At 41.8% G+C, this 16900-nt stretch overlaps 1 protein-coding gene across 2 annotated transcripts in view; it reads left to right on the top strand.

Moving 5' to 3' along the window:
- The window catches only part of LOC147194509 (low-density lipoprotein receptor-related protein 8-like), a 53009-nt gene that overhangs the window by 1137 nt on the left and 34972 nt on the right, over positions 1-16900 (top strand). For both annotated transcript variants that reach the window (XM_086128572.1, XM_086128571.1), the window contains exon 3: positions 13321-13443. In XM_086128572.1, coding sequence (XP_085984698.1) covers positions 13321-13443 — 123 coding nt within the window. The remainder of the gene's footprint in view (positions 1-13320; positions 13444-16900) is intronic.

Below are 16900 nucleotides of genomic sequence, written 5' to 3' on the forward strand. Positions count from 1 at the left end.
TGAGAGCTCCATTTTGGGATGTCAACACGTGCGATTTGTTAACCTGAGGCCAATAATTAGCCCTAAGTGGAACATTAGTTTAGCTTATAGACAGTTTGAGGAACATAATTTGTTTGCCAATGTCCCCCTATTTCAGTCAGTGTGTGTCAAAAAAAGTACCAGGACTGAAATCACCAGAGATAGAGATTTCAAACCCAAACTACAAACTCCGAGTTTTCCCCTTCCATGTGGGCTAGACGAGCAACCCGCACATCTATGAAATTATTCGACGCCGTTTGCTTTTCGTTCAGTGTGTGAGAAGAGGTGAGAATTGTGGCACGACAACTTGTGGCTGCTTAACCATGACTAGCGCTGACTCGGCCAGGAACTCTGATAGTTCCTGGCCGAGAAGAATGTTGACATTCTAGGGCAGGGCTGTCAAACTCATTTTTGTCGCGGGCCATACTGTAGTGACTGTTTCTCTTGGAGGGCTGTCATGATGATGAAAACATATAAAGAATAAATTGAATGGTTCATTCAATGATTGTTTAAGTTGGTGTCATGAGCAGTTTGGTAACAAGAAAATGCTTACAATATCTCTCTTATTTATTACATACGAGAAATTGAAATTTTGGTACAGATTTGAGCAATTATCCTCGAAGTTGACATGTTTGATTTGCTTTCGCGGGCCACATAAAATGATGAGGCGAGCCAGATCTGGCCCCCGCGCCTTGAGTTTGACACGTGTTCTAGGACAACCTTCCTCCTCACCAAATCCGGCTTTGTTGGGGTTTTTTTTTCCCCCCACCTCTCTTTCCCCACGTTCAAAAGTGTCATCAAGGTGACCCTTTTTGAAGAAGTGACGATGGAGTTGTGCTGTATTCCGGAAGAATCCTTTCACAAGAGCATGAAGGAATGACAGAATAGTGTTTTGGACTCCAGAGGGATTATTTTGAAGGGGATAGTTTGTCCTTTGAATCTAACTATTTTCTTTTGTGATGCCAGTCCCGGAATCTTTCTGACATACTTTTGGATGTCTTTGAAAAGTGATTTCACTTTTGTAGAGTATAAATGATCACCTCCGATTGCGCTGCGCACACGATAAAGACATTTACCAAGCATCTTGGATGTGTCGTCTACATGAACAAAAGGGAATTTGCGCTTTCCTTTCTGACGTCGAGCCAGTGGCCTATATTTCTGAAGAAGCCGTGAAATGGTGCCAAAGCTGAATCCAAGCTGCGCGTTGCATGTTTTTCCCGTACAGCTCTGTTCTTTTGTGTCTGGGTTAATTATGGCTCAGGAGGAAATCTTGCACCTCCTCACATGCAAACATGCATGCCCACGATTTCTACCCACTTGCCTGTTTGCCTCGAGCTCCACATACAATGCCACGGCCTGACCTGATCTGCGTAGCCATGCTGGCCAAATGTTTTAATTGGCATTCTCGCCGTAAAAAAGTAGCAGCAGAGTTGACACGCTTTGCTTGCGCGCACCGAACGTAGCACGTTATTTAACATCGGTTTTGCCGTTGAAGTGTAGCGTGACAGCCAACAAGGGGACGGAGAAGACAGCGCTGCTCCTCTGTTTCCAACTGTGTGCACGCAAAAATCATTTTCAGTCAGTTGCTGGCTCCATGGGTGGTTTCCTGTTTGGGAAATTCCGTATCCAGACAGCTTTTACAGGACGTCATGTGTGACATCTGGCATGACACCTCCAGCACAGATCCTGCTTGTCAAACACCGACCCATAAGCAGCAAAGTTAAAACTACTTGTTTGAATTCACTTGTCATGCGCACAGGGCACAGATTCAGAAATCCAGTTAGACTTTTTTAAACATTTTTGGGTGATCTCATTTTCTAGTCGATTGAAAAATATTGTAGACCACAGATGGAAAGGCAAATTAAGTTATTTCGAGGGTCGAGGGTGTGCTGGAGTCTATTCGGACCGTCTTCGGGCTGTAGGCGGGTTACACCCTGAACCGGTTGCCAGCCAGTCGCAGGGCACACAGAGACGAACAACCATCCACGCTTACACTCACACTTCGGGACAATTTAGAGTGTTCAGTCAGCCTGCCACGCATGTTTTTGGAACGTGGGAGGAAACTGGAGTACCCAGAGAAAACCCACGCATTCCTGGGAAGAAAATGCAAACTCCACACAGGAAGGCCGGAGCCAGAATCGAACCCTACACCTCTGCGCTGTGAGGCCGATGTGCTAACCGTTCGACCGCCATGCCATATTCGCAGATCTTTATTCTGAATTTTCTTCCATATTTTAAAAAAGGATTTTTTTCTTCTCCCCATTGGCTCACCTCCTTTCATGGAAAATTGAATTGAGTGTTTACCATTTTATTAAAAAAATGTTTGGGTTTGCAAAAAATAAATAAAAAACTCTAAATTGTTGGCATGTCTTTTTGGAGGCGACAGAATAATAATAATAATAATAATAATACATTCCATTTATAAGCGCCTTTCAAAACACTCAAGGACACTTTACAATCAAAACAAGAACGGTAAAACCACAGATAAACTTATAAATAAAAGGAGAGATTAATTGAAAACGGAATATGCGATTTTAAATAGCTGTCGCCGGCAACATCGCCGTCGCGAGTGACACCTACTCATACTGCAATAGCTGCAAGAAACAAACCAAATCTGAACACCATTGCCGTTTTTACCATCGTGTCGTTGTGTGGAAATAAAGTGTCAGCTTTCCTGCGTGCACATCCTCATCATGGCGCTCAGATCCGGCGAGTGGCCTTTGGGTGGACTCACAGCTGTCTGCCGCGGCTTCCTCGTCATGCCGCCAACCGAGCCGGTTTTGCTTATCTGACAACTCGGCAAATGTGTCAAGTATTACAGTACACCAAGGCATTCTCTGGTGGTTGCTTGTCGTGAATCTGTTCTGGTTGGAGGCGGGCGCAATGAAGTGCAGCATCTTCTGTGCAAGGCAAAGGTGTGTGCTGAGGGACTTTGGCTTGTAAACAGAGTAAATTCATAGTTTGGCAATAGAGTGATTTTTTTTTTTTCACATGAGGGTTGCTGAATAGCCAACCTTACTGTTACACTTGAATTGCATTTGAAATTACGACGAGTGACGATATATGAATAGCTTTGCCGAATTCCGGCTTTTAATGCTCCTCCCCATATCCTCTCCTTATGCATCGAGTGCATGTTGCCCCACTAAACCACCCCCCAGACTGCGCTCATATCCCTCCGTTCATCGCCCCATCCCCCCGCCCTTCCCACTGAAATTCCCCACTGACCTTCCAGTCTCTGCGTGCACCCATACATTCGTAAAGCACAATCCTACTTGTGCATGTACACCGGTCCGGACCAGTGCTTAGATCAACATGAATAGTGAAACAATGGACGTCAGTGACTGCCAAATGACGCTCAAGATTACAAGGCGCAATCCACGTAATCTCCAAATGTATATTTGTCAGTACAATTTGCGAAGGATTAGACATCAAAGCTGAGCCGTCTTTTGATTTGTGTGTCGTCACTGGCAACGCGGGCGCCAAATTTTGTTGTTGTTGTTGTTGTTGTTTTTTTTTTTGCACTGACATGGAGCTGTAGTTTCATTCTGGCCTCGATTCTAGAAGTATTGCGCCCGCGTGCCTCTTTTGGAACATCTGCTCTGCTCTTTTCCTCTCATCTTTAGATGTGATAACGATCTGCTTCAATGGTCGTCATGAATTTTAACATCTGGAACTTGCAGGGGCGGCAGAGTCAGCGCTAATCTGCCGTCACTTTTTTTTCCCTTTCATGCTGAGGGCCATGAGGGCCAAGGCCATGTTTGAAACTGCCATCTTTCCTTCTTCTGACTGTGTTTGCGTGTTCTGGCCGTACGATGGCGTTTAAAACGTCGACCTCAATGTCAAGGAGATCTGCCTTTAATTCTCTGTTATAACATCTCTGTATGGCGTTGACATTTTCTTGCCTGTGCTTGTGTGGCTTTCCTCCATTGTCATGTGCATGGTTGGTTGTTTATATCTCATCGTTTTGGAATTGATACTTTTTTATGTTTTTATTTCATTTTGAGTTTGTCTTTTTAAATGTTATGAGATCTAATTCCTTTGGTCATATTATTATTATTATTATTACTATTTCATTTTAATTATTTATTTATTTTGTTTGATTGGCTTTTACTTATTTTTAAAAAAAAATGATTTTTTAGTTTTAGTTTGTATTAGTTTTAGGATTAGAATTTTTTTAAATTGATGCATTGCAGTGCAGAAGATTAAAAAATATATTGTATTGTGCTGTAAAAACTCAACAAAAATATTACTTTAAGAACTTTTTTTTTTAAATCAAATACAGGAAACAATTTGGCGTTTCATTCGCTCAACCACTTTGCACTATGTAGTGATTGGCTCATTTGTAATTTCTTATGACTTTATTTTTATTGTTATTATTACTTTGCAATACTACAAATTCAGTTGCCTTAATTTTAAAGTCCTTCAGGTGCCTCACCGGGTACACTTGAGGAAAAACCTTCTTTCATGAGATTTGTTTTCTTTGTTTTTTTTCCCCCCACATTTTCCAACACATTCTTACTTGAAAGCTCGCTTGCCCGTGAAAGCTCTTCATCTTCAATACGAACATATAAAATCAAATAAGCACACTACAGATTTTTGTCCCTATTGAAAACAGATTTAAAATCTATTCAAAAAAAGAGTTAAACGTACCCTTCTTTATTTAACGCTAAAACAGACAGACAAGCGAACAAGGCACCGCGATATTTTCACCATTTCATTTTCGCATTTCAGCAAGACTCTGCCGCTTATCTCAGCGCGGCTGGCAGCGTGCTACTTATGTTCCGTGCAGCCAAACACTGACATCCTTCCAAGGATGCTGTGGCTCACGTCAAGAACGTTTCCTGGCATCTGCCGTGTGACTCCATTTCCTCCTCCGTTGGCCTGACGTCCAACAAGTGGAGACCGTTGTTTGTTTTAGTTGGTGAGCCCTGAGGGCCCTCTGCGCTGGGTGGGATTGCGCGGGGCTCTCCATGCAGCATGCCCAAAGTGATCATTAGGAAGTCAGCAACGCCAATGGAGCTATTAACCAAGATTAGTGCATGTCATTTGAGCAATGATGAGAGAGAGAGAGAGACAGAGAAATTAACGGCAGGGGATAAAACCTCACCCAGCCTCAACCTTTTGACTTGACGCCCCTCCTTTTTTCCATACATTTATCCTCATTAATGCCCCAAAAGTGGGCATTCTTGCTGCATTGCTTCTCCCAAATCGCAGATTTTCCAGGGGACACTATTAGATAAAATCAGATAACCTTCATTTGTCCCACATTGGGGAAATTTACAGTCTACAGCAGCAAAATTGGGGGTGGGGAGGGGGGAAGAAAAAAAAAACAGTGTTTCATTGCACAAAATAAATGTTTCAGAAAAGAACTGTATACAGTTCAATAAAAGTGCAATGTAAAATATAGCATTAGCAATATATTTGTTGAATAAATATAATAAATTAGCAATAGCATAGAAAACACAGCATAAAAGGTGGCTGTGCTATTTACAATGGTTACAGGTTTTCACGTGTGTTTATTCAGCGGCCTGGCAGCAGTCGGTCGGAACAAGCTCCTTGTATGAAATTTTCTGCCGAACGTACAGTAAAAAAAAAAAAAAATCATTTCTCATTTTTTAAAGTTGCGAGCGTACTGTATTAGCTTCATAGTCCACTCATTTGAACCCTTTCATGCACCCTGCAACCTGATAACATGATGAACTGTCCATTGTAGTAACCGCCGTTTCCTGAAAGGAAAAAAAAAGTGAATTTGTACTGTGACTATGAATTTCACACAGTGGCAGTTCTGTTTTATGAACTAATCCAGTCTTTCCGCAGCACGCCTACTTTCATCGCACCCTGTTGTAAATAACAACTGGCAGTGAAAAATAACACCGTGTCGGTCCCCTCAGCTACAGAAATGAAAAAAAAAAAAAAAAGACCAAGCCCGCGTTATTATGAAAGCAAATGTAAACGAAACACAGCAGTCAGATGATATGAATCATCCATCCGTTTTGGCAGCCGTTTTCTTTCACGCTTGTCCTCATTTGAGTCACGGGTGAGTTGGAGCCTGCCCCGGCCGGCTGAATTGAGACGACTCCGTCTTTTGGTTGGCAGCCAATCGCGCGGCACGCACAGGAATTGACACTCGAACTGTCTCTTTCGAATACATTTAGAATCGATAAACCGAATCATCTGATCAAATTGGAGTTTGTATTAATGTGTTTTTACAAAAGCCTTTTTTTTTCTCCCCCATTCCTGTTCATGATTTTTGTTTACTTCATTTTGTTTTGTGATGAAAAAACAATAACAAAGCAAGAATGAAGCAATATCACACGAGAGCGTTTTCATCTCGTACTCACCAATTTTTTTGAAACCGATTCCGTTACTAGTTTGGTCATAGTTTTTCAAAATAAAAGCAAATATCTTACTGTGATTAAAAATGGAAGGTAATCAGTCTGCTTTCATGAAGGACGACCAAAATCGGAGACGAATTACCGTTGAAATTAGATGAATTGGACACTTTTAAGTTCAACAATGGTTTGAAATGAATTACTTGATTATCAAAATAGTTGACGATTAACTTGTTGATCAATTAGTTGCCGATTAATCAATTAATTTTGACACCTCTAATTCACATTCACACATCCATGGAGGATTTAGAGTGCAAATACATTTAATATAGTAATGTATTTAGTAATAATGTCCCAGTGTGGGACAAATAAAGGATATCTTATATTTATGAACTGAGGGTCAGGTTCAGGAACAGGTGGATTTTTTTTCTGAAAGGTCGCAACTATGATTTACACTTCATAGCAAAATTCATATTGCGAAAGCTATTATGGATCAAACTTAACAAAAAATGACAATCTCAAATGTGCTACAAATAAAAAGGTAAAGCCATTTTGAAAAAACATCTACATCAATAATCCATTTAGGGACACATAACGGCGCCATGTCTGATTCAAATGTGAAAACTTTCTGCTGCCCAGTGTTATCAAAATATAAATGTCAGATGATAGAAGAACAGTTAAGCTTAAAGCTATCAATGTACACACACGTTGACGCCAAAGGCCATTACTTTACTCTGACGGTATGCTTTGATGGCAAAGTCAGGGCTCAGAAGTTTAGCAGAGCAACTCTCCCCACTGCAGAAGTGAGAGAAAATGTGACGGGATGAACTCTTGGTAAACGTTGGGAGGGGGGGTGCAAATGAGTTTTTCCTGACCTCTCGAGCTTTGCGGAGGTCCATTATGATCAAAGTTGAATTGCTAAGCTCAGCCTGGAGAAGGATATGCTGGAGCTGGTTAGCTGCTGCACAAGCTCATGCACCCTATAGGGCCAGGTTGAAAAATGGCTGCAGCCGAAAAAAAAACCCGTTGACTGAAACACTTGATGTACATGGACAAGCGGAACTGAATGAGAGCGTTTTCATTGGTCTGTATTGTGAACAGAAAATGTCGGAGCCCCATGCAAATTATTCCCTGAGAAGAAGAAGAAGAAAGCGCTTCTAAAGATGTTGTGGGTCAAGAATGGGAGCAAGGAGGAGGGGTGCTGCCGTGTCATTGATTTCGGAGAGTTTTGGGCCATGTTATCATTGTGATGCGGATCAGAGGACGGACATTTAATAATTAAAAAAAAAAAGTCCAATAGGTCACCCTCGAGGCTGGGACATTACGCGTGCTGCTGGGCGCTATTGTGTAAGTCGACAACGGAACAGAAAAAAAGAGAGCTCGCTATCCCCAGAGATTTCGTCAGAACAATCACCATGGCAACAAGGTCACAATCTGAGTGTGGAAAACGAGATCAAGGGAATCAGAATTTTCAAGAGCCGCCGTAAATGACAACGCGCTTTATGAAGTTCACTTTTCCGGCTCACGACATAAAGCAAAGCCAACAATAAAATGAAACAATGTGATAGCAGTCGATTTGAGAATGAATGTGCTGTAGATTGTATTACTGTATACAAAATGTTACTTTATTACAGCCACCAAAACTGAAGATTGTGGTGTCGAATCTCAGCAGTTGAAACTGAAGCCCCAGAAAATGAGTCACGGATTTGGATCGGGTTGCGTGTTAACATCTCCTTGTTGTAAAGAATTTCTTGATTATCTGGACATGAATGTGCCAGCCTGCGAGTGAGATTCAAAGGAAAGCAGCTAGCCCTCATTGTATCAAATTCAAGTAATGAAAACGATTTACGGTACGCAAACGTTCGTAAGAACCTCCAACATCCTAAAGCACCAAATGATCCGAGCAAAGGAACCAAATGCCATCACTTGCTTTTTGAAGTACTTCCTGTGTGTGTTGCGAACATATTCACAAAAGCAGACAAATGTGGCTGAAATATTGCTCAGCCCAACAAGGCCAACAAGTCACTTGAAAAATTGTTTTTAAAAATTAACCAATGAATCACTTGACTTGATTTCCCCTTGGATGAAACGAGGCCAACCGTAATGTTACATCATTCCGTGGAAGCATCTGAGGCGAGCATGCACGGAAGAAACGTCATTAAAGTTCCTGCTTGGTCATTTTCGGCATTTTCAAGCTGCAGTGGGTGTTTTCCCTCTCGCTCTCTTTTTTTTTTTTTTTTTAAATGTCAAATGACCATGAAAATAGACTACATTTAATGTTAGAGAAGAGAGCTCATTTGTAAAATGGGATCTGACACAAGTCAGTCCGAAAGTCGCTCTCACCTTCCTGATCATTGGTCCATTTTCAGCACATTCAATGTAATTTACATACGGCCTGGCCTCTCTTTGGCTGTTTGAGCCCATTTTCATTTTTTTTTTTTGTCTCCCCCTCCCCGTCGTCCTTTCTGCGGATGTATGTGTTGCTTTTTGTAAATGAAGGAGAAGAAAATGAAAGGCAACATTTGTAATGGAAAGTGCGGAGAAGCAGAAAGAGTGTTGTCGCACGCGTGTGAGAAGTGTTTGGGGTTGTTTCAAAGACAGAGCGAGTCTTAATTACGCCGCCGCCTTGTTGCTGCGAGCAGATTTACTCGAGCAAGAGAGATTTGACCTCGGGCAGTATTACAGTTATGCAAATTTTTTTATCCGCAGAGGACAATGTATCATCGTTATTTCAGTGCCCGGTCACGGCAATTTGAAGGCCTCAGTCTTGAGGGCGGTGAGGGGTCCTTTTCGGTAAATTTGTTCTGCAGCTGGTGTCGAGCTCCACATTATTGGAGGGAGGTCTTTGCCAGACAGATATGAAGCCAGAAAAGAAAGGAAAAATAAGAGACGTGTCTCATTGTCAAATCTGGCTAAAAGGCTAATCTCCTAATTCCCATTAGAGTTCATCCCCCTTTGGTAAATAGGCTCTATTATCCAGCATGGCACAGATTTCCTGACACGAGGGCCACTGTGCTGCGGGCCGTCTCGATGTGTTTTCAATCTTTGGTGACCAGGGCTCATCATGGCCTGCTATCATGGAAGAGCGATAATGAATACGCTAAATCACAGGTGTCAAACTTAAGGCCCGGGGGCCAGATTTGGCCCGCCATATCATTTTATTTGGCCCGCTAAAGCAAATCGTGGGTGTCAACTTCCATGATGCTTGCTAAAATGTGGACCGAAATTGTCATGTGTAATAATGTTTTTTTTTTAAATCATTTTGCTACCCCGTTAGCAATCACTTCTGTCCAATAATCGAACAAACAAAAACCATCTCTTTTTTTTTTTTTTTGGTGTACAAGTAATAATATGATGTGATGATGAAACGTTGATTCGGTTTCTGTCGTCACGAACCTCCGAGGGAAAACTCCAAAGTGGCCCGCGACAAAAATGAGTTTGACACCCCTGCAAGTCTCATTGGTTTTCCAGTTGCCTGATTTGTTTGTGTGGCTTTGAGCCAAAAAAAATCCCATTCTGTTGCAGTTCTCGTTTCAAGTTTGTTCAAATAATATAATCCTTCCACAACAGCAGAAAAAAAAATATATATAAAATATTGTTAAAATAGTATCAATTTTACTTTGTACAATGTCTAACACTATAGTGAGTATGCTTGAGTTCAAACTTTGCACTGGAGAGATCTATTGAATTTTGAAACTATCTTTATAAATCTTGTTTGGTCCAAACGGATTTTACATAATTCTAGTCTTTCAAAGAATTTGAGTTGTCTGAATTATTGTATTATTTCTTTTTGGGTTGAAACATTTTCTTGTTTTTAAATGATCGGCTGAATAATCGTGATTTCAGTTCGTACCAAAATAAGGGCGATGAATATAATTTTTTCATAATCGAGCAGCCCAAGAATTTAGAATGTAAAATTGGGGTAAGCTTTTGCAAAGCGAGAAAACGAGGACGCCGACATCTCCTGAGATTATTATAGTAGCGCTGTACTTCTTAATGAACTGGAAAATGGGATAACAATTCCATTCTTTCCATCTGTGTACTGTAAATATTTCACATTGTTTACATCTTTTATGCTTTGCCGTGTTGGCTCTGAGTCAGGATTTCTTTTGCAACTCCACAACTTTTTCAGGCCGACGTTCACGCTTGGCTTGAGCTTCGAAAGCCTCAATATTTGAAAGCTCTTCGTCATACACAGTCGACCTCATCTCAACCATTAACGCAACAGAAAATAATATTGCACTTGTTTTACTTTCCCCCTCTCTGCGTATGTTGGAAGTGGCCAAGTAAAAACATGCATAGATGACTGTGAATTGTCTTGTCCGTACCGGTCTTAAATTCCAACAAAATTGCCCTCGACAAAAATACAAATAACCACCAAGTGGAGCTAATCCATCTATAGAGGAGATGGAAATTCTCTTCCCCCAATTTATAAGCCTGTCCCTAACACTCTCAGGGACAGCGGTTACTCCAGTGGATAGCTAATCATGTTATCGGGCTACAAGGTGCACGAAAGGGTTAAAAAATGGCCACAGGGTGTTGTTCGAAAAACCAGTGTGTAATCAAATATGTGGCGAGCCTGCAGTGTTCGAGATGGACAAAAAGCAGAGTAACAGAGAGAAGTTGGGGGGGGGGGGCAGGTTTTCCAGAATTTTAGTTGTTTGAGTTTAGGAGAAAGGAACATTTTGACCGCCGTGCTGATTTGCTGCCGTTACGACTGAGGCGTACAGGAGAGTCTTGGAACTGAAGTGCATGGGCGCATCAGCGAAGGCGGCAGATGTCTTACTACTCGGCAGCCTGCCCTCAAACTGCGCGTCTTTTCAACATCAGGTTGGCTTTATCACTGAAATCAGGAAGGCCACGGCGTACAGCAACCGCCTTGTCTGATTTCATTTGGATAACACCTCAGCTTGAAACCTGTGGGGGGTGTTTTTTTTTTTCCCCTTTTTATTTCTTTGGGCAAAAGCCGGTGATCTTTTTTTTTTTTTTGGGAGGATGGGGCTCTTTATCTTAATGAGCTCTCATCATTGAGAAGCCTCCCCATCTGCCAAGCTGGATTAGTTTCATCAGGAAGTTTACTGTGTTGCTGCTCATTTCAGATAAAAGTGGGATTTAGGGCAGCTTGACAGCTGCATGACCCTTGCTATGGAATCCCCACCCCCCCTCAAAAAAAAAAACACACACACAGCAGGATGAGGCTGGGTTGTTGCACAGTACCTCTGTTAAAATCTCGTTGGCTTTAGAGTTGGCGATGATTAGAAGTAAAAAAAATAAAATAATTGGGCCCATTCAGACTTTTCAGCACTTGTCTTTAATAGATTAAAGCCTAATTTTGCCGCATTTGTTATGTTTTTTTCTGCTGTCCGAGTGACAAAAACTCACTTGTACTTTGCCCTACACCATGTGTGACACCTATTGTATATTTACCACATAGTCATATAGGAAACGGTGTCCTTGAAGCGCTGACCCTGCCTTTGGCAATTATGATGCCAAAATTCTATTCAGTTTTCCACTTTGCATTTGGTCTCCATAAAATCATTTGGACAATGTGACACAATCCAGCTCTGCATTAGTACTCCCACCCCCGCCTTTTTTTTTCTTCATCAAATCTCTTGCTTTCTTCTCAGACCTCTGTACCATAATTCTTTAGCCCCCCCCCACCCAACTAGCATCCCCTATCAGCCTTATGTTTTCAAATCTGTACTCATTAAAACAGAAAGTCACTCCAAGCAGATGGCATGTCGTAGCCTGAGTAATTACTGCCAAGTGAACCGCGGTCCCTGTAGACCTTGACTCAAATCAGTGACTGGCTCGGTTGGCCTGAATAAAAAAAGCTACCACGATCATGAGGAGACCTGCAGAAAGCACAAATCAAGTCAAGCTCAGAATGGCCAGATTTTGTTTTGGTCACGGGGTGTACAGTCGTTCATGATATGCAGATTCCGCTACAATGACCATTTCTGCACTTCGATCAATTTTATGTGCTCAACTGCCACAGTGTCAGTCGAAACACAAAAATACACTGATAAAGCAACAACGCAGTCGGGATCCAACACCTGCTTAAATGATCAACTGATGAAATGAAATTCCAAATGAAAATGATTCATAATCACAATCGCTTGTTTGTATGGACTCTATGTAAGTTTGTTTATATTTCAGATTGTACTTTCTGATTAATAACACTGGTCGACGGTTCCGAGACGTATTTTTTACGCTGTTTGGCCACAGCTTTTTTTCTAGCACATCAGAATTTTCAGCCATTTAATGTTTTTTTCTTTTCACGTTTAGCCTATAAACCAGGAAAACCAAAACAATCCAAAAACGCAAAAGGCTATAATATAAATAATAGATCATATAAATGGAACTAGCTCGTCGTGAAAAGACAAGAAGATCGGCAAAAGGCGAAGGATACGAAAACCCAGTCTGACCGTAACAACTAAAATACTTATTATAAAGAATGGGAAAAAAATATTTGGCAGCCTGGAAGTCTTTAAATACTTGACTGATTATGATTGGCCACGGGTGATCAGGATGGAGGGAAGGCCCTCCTCTGCCACCTGCTGGAGACACACAAAAACACAATCATGACCTCTTGGGAGCCTCTGCGTTTAGAAATGGGTCATTTTCAGAATGGAGAGATCGGCTCCGAACCTTTTTCCACTTTTACAAGGACGTGTTCTGAAATTGTGTCTTGCACTTTGTAATCAACACAATGGCAAGATAAGAGGTTGAACGTCACTTATCTTACACTGTTTCGTGGTCCATCATTCAGAAGCAAATTATAAATGCTCGACACTTCGTTTACATGCCAAGAGAGTGGCAAGGAGAATTCAGCGTCAAGAGTCTTGATGAGCAGCGTTTACATAATAGCACCAGTTCTTCCCACAGAGAATAGACCGAAAGGAAAAGAGTACCCGAGCATTCTTTTGAAGTCTGTCGTCCTCACCTCCTCTTCTCTGTCTCCGTGCAGCCCGGAAAACCTGCGCCCCTGCAGAGTTTGCTTGCCTGAACGGCCAGTGTGTGCCAGGGCGATGGCGATGTGATGGGGAACCGGAATGTCCCGACGGCTCTGATGAGGCAGAGGAGACTTGCAGTAAGTTAGGGTGCAAGGGCCCACTTCATTTGAATGTATCACGTGCTGTTTGCGACCAGGGCTTGTGAGATCTTTTTTTTTTTTTCTTTTAAAACTCCTATTTGTTCACAGGACAGTTTCACTGTAGACCGTTATTGGGGTAAATTAAATTTAAAGCCATATGTTGCAAAAGCTTGGCAAAAAATAACAATGTGTTGTGTGTGTGCACCTGCATCTGCTCACCAGTACATTCTCACGAACCACAGTTGAACTTCCAAGTTGAACAGAATTCCTGGATTCTGTACAGGAAATGATTTCAATGTAAATAATCGATTCCACGGTCAAACCGTCGCCGTCATGGAATTCTTTTTTGCAGTAATATGGTGTTGTCAGGGCGGCCCGGTGGTCCAGTGGTTAGCGCGTCGACCTCACAGTGCAGAGGTACCGGGTTCTTTTCCAGCTTCGGCCTCCCTGTGTGGAGTTTGCATGTTCTCCCCGGGCTTGTGTGGGTTTTCTCCGGGTATTCCAGTTTCCTCCCACACTCCAAAAACATGCATGGCAGGCTGATTGAACACTCTAAATTGTCTCTGTGAATGTGAGCGCTGATGGTTGTTTATCTCTGTCCGCCCTGCGATTGGCCGGCAACCGGTTCAGGGTGTCCCCCGCCTACTGCCCGAAGACGGCTGGGATAGGCTCCAGAACCCCCCCGCGACCCTTTTGAGGATAAAGCGACCTAACGCTAAATTAATGTAACTTGTGTACCGTATATAATTAAAGTTGCTTGTTGAGACTATTTTGGAACAAAAAAAAGTCAAAGAAAAATGTCTGTTTTGCTTTTTCTTTGACTTTTTAGTTCGTTCATGCTTACCCAACAAACTTTTGAGAGCTGTATTCACTGTGTTTGTCGAACTGCAGACTCATCAGACCTTAAAGAGTGTTCAAGTTTACTGTAGATGTTCTAATCTAAATACCGGAAATAAATAAACAGATCCCCAAAGTTAACCCAGTTTTAAATTGATAAATAAATGTATTGATATGCTTAATATTCATCAAAATGCAACCGATAATCGGTCCAACTCTCCTTCTATTGCTTCTTTGTGAGACGTTTGGATCCACTGGGACCATTTCAATAAACTAATCCGCTTCTGTCTGCTTAAACGCTACGGCTTGAATGCATACAAGGAAACTCCGTTGCAATTCGGTTATGAATGAACCAGAATTTTCATTTGTTCCCTTCAAGTGATTTTTAAACTGAGCCGAAGCATGTTGCAGTTTTGTAAGAGTAGATTTTCGGGCGTTACATCTTCGACTGCTGCCAGGTATTCAGTTCATGTTGAAAAGCTTTCATTTAACTCTCCCTGCGAGAGCCTCGTTAATTTCCCTTGTCATCTCGGCTCCTGTGGCAGTTCAGCCGTCTTGCCGGCTTCCGCTCGCCCACTCACTTGAACACACACTCTGCAAGAAAGGCGGTGATTACTTGCAGCGTCGAGAGCGGCACATCTCTGGCTGTCAGTCAGCGTCGCTCACCCACACACAAACACTGGCGGGGGTTCCATGGGTCCAGGAGACTCTCTGGTCACTTGTTTGTTCTTTCATTTGTGTTAACGTTGCTCACATTTGATTGCAGCGGCAAATCTGCTCAATTTTAGTTTCTTTACCAATTCTGATCAAATAGGGCCATTCCTTATTATATTAAAAACAGACAGAGATAAAACAGTTGAGTTTACACCTTGATTGATCAAAGGTCCACTGGCAAGAAGAAAAACTAGCTAGATTTTTTTAAAATTTCATAATTAATATTGATCTAAAAAAAAAAGACAATGCCCAAAGACCCATTGTCAAGAAATGTAATCTTGACTGTCATTAATGTTATAAAGGCAAGATGGAAAATTATTAAAAGCCTTCTGTGACATTTCATCATGTTTGATCAACTCAATCGCAATTTTGAAGTTGAATTGAAAATTAAAATGTAGCGTTCATGTCTACTTTTGCCTCAGATTTGTCACGGCTTTGTTTGCCTGTCGCTCGGTCGGATGAATAATGTAGGTTGCGGTCTCCCTCACAAAATTGACAGCAAGTAGGACGACATAAAGCGACCTCTGATGAAGAACGTGTTTGTTTTCACAATCCAGTTAAAGATAAATGAAGAAGCGATTCCGATCGCCTGACTGCACAAAGAGGACACAGAAATCTGGGATGACAAAAAAAAAAAAGCCATTTATATGTAAATCACTCTACAGTATTCACCATTTTCCCATGATGTTGCATATTGCAATGTGAGATTTAACAACACAAAGAAGTCAAGAACTTTTTTAAAGGCATTGACTATGTGGTGGCCGTGTGGAAGGGTTAAAGTAAAAACCAAACAACAAACTGTAAGCGTTGAATAATTGTGGGAAAAGCAGACCTTCTCTGCTGGGCTCAACACAATCGTAAGAACTTCTTTAACATTTATTCTGCATTATAACATGAATTGATATTTTTTCCCAGGAGTCTTCAAGAGCTCTTCATTTCAACCTGTTTCTCTTGGCTGCACTACTTCCAATATGTGTATATGTGAATTTTACAGGTTTTGGCCAATCAGATTTCATCCTGTATTTGTTGCTATAGCAATCTAATCTGCCCTGTGCCTTAATAAACACTAGTGCTGGCTGATGAAATTTTAAACTACACTACAAGTCAGACGGTTTCTTAACTAATCAGATTTTAAATTCACCTCACGAGGGTATGTTGTACATAAATGTTATTTACGAGCGAGCTAGCTACGAGGGTAGCTAGCTAGCTAGCTCGTAAATAATATTCTCGTGTCCTCTGATTGATTGGTCGAGGCAACACTGTAACAGCCAACATGTCGGTAGAGATCTGAACAGCTCACATTCATACACTTATACATGTACATATATTACAGAGTGCATTCTGTAGTATGAAATATTTTTCATTTTTTGGGTTGGTTATTCGATCAACAGTGATTCTCAGTTGCTTCAGATAATGCAAAGGGCACAGTGGATGTGTTAAGCGGTGGGTTAGGTCCAAGTTAACCTTTTGGGCGACAGGCGGGGTCGACTGTTGGGCAGTCTATCGCAGGGCACTACAGATAATCAGTTGCACTCACATTCAGACCTCTGGGAAATTGAGTACAATAAACCCAGCGTGCTTGGTTTTGGGATGTTGTCGGCAACCGGCGAGAGGAAACCCTCACTAGCATGGGGAGACCATACACACTCCACAGGGGGTCTTGATTGAGGAATCTAACCGAGAGGATCTCGACTGTGAGGCACATAAACCAGGAGCGATAACGCTAACTTCCCAGCTGCCTCCCGAACGGAACGATGAAATCCATTTCTTGTCCTCCTGTTGGACTGAATCCGACTGTTGTATAATAACTGTGCGTAGAAAAAAAGAAAGGGAAGAAAGACTCCAGGTTGGATGTTATGTGGCTGGATGTACAAGCAGCATTTTAAGCGATGGCAATTGTGCT

This window comes from Hippocampus guttulatus, chromosome 14, assembly GCF_054856545.1.
Source record: "Hippocampus guttulatus isolate MCC_2025c chromosome 14, RoL_Hgut_1.0, whole genome shotgun sequence".
In the NCBI taxonomy this organism is placed as follows: domain Eukaryota; kingdom Metazoa; phylum Chordata; class Actinopteri; order Syngnathiformes; family Syngnathidae; genus Hippocampus; species Hippocampus guttulatus.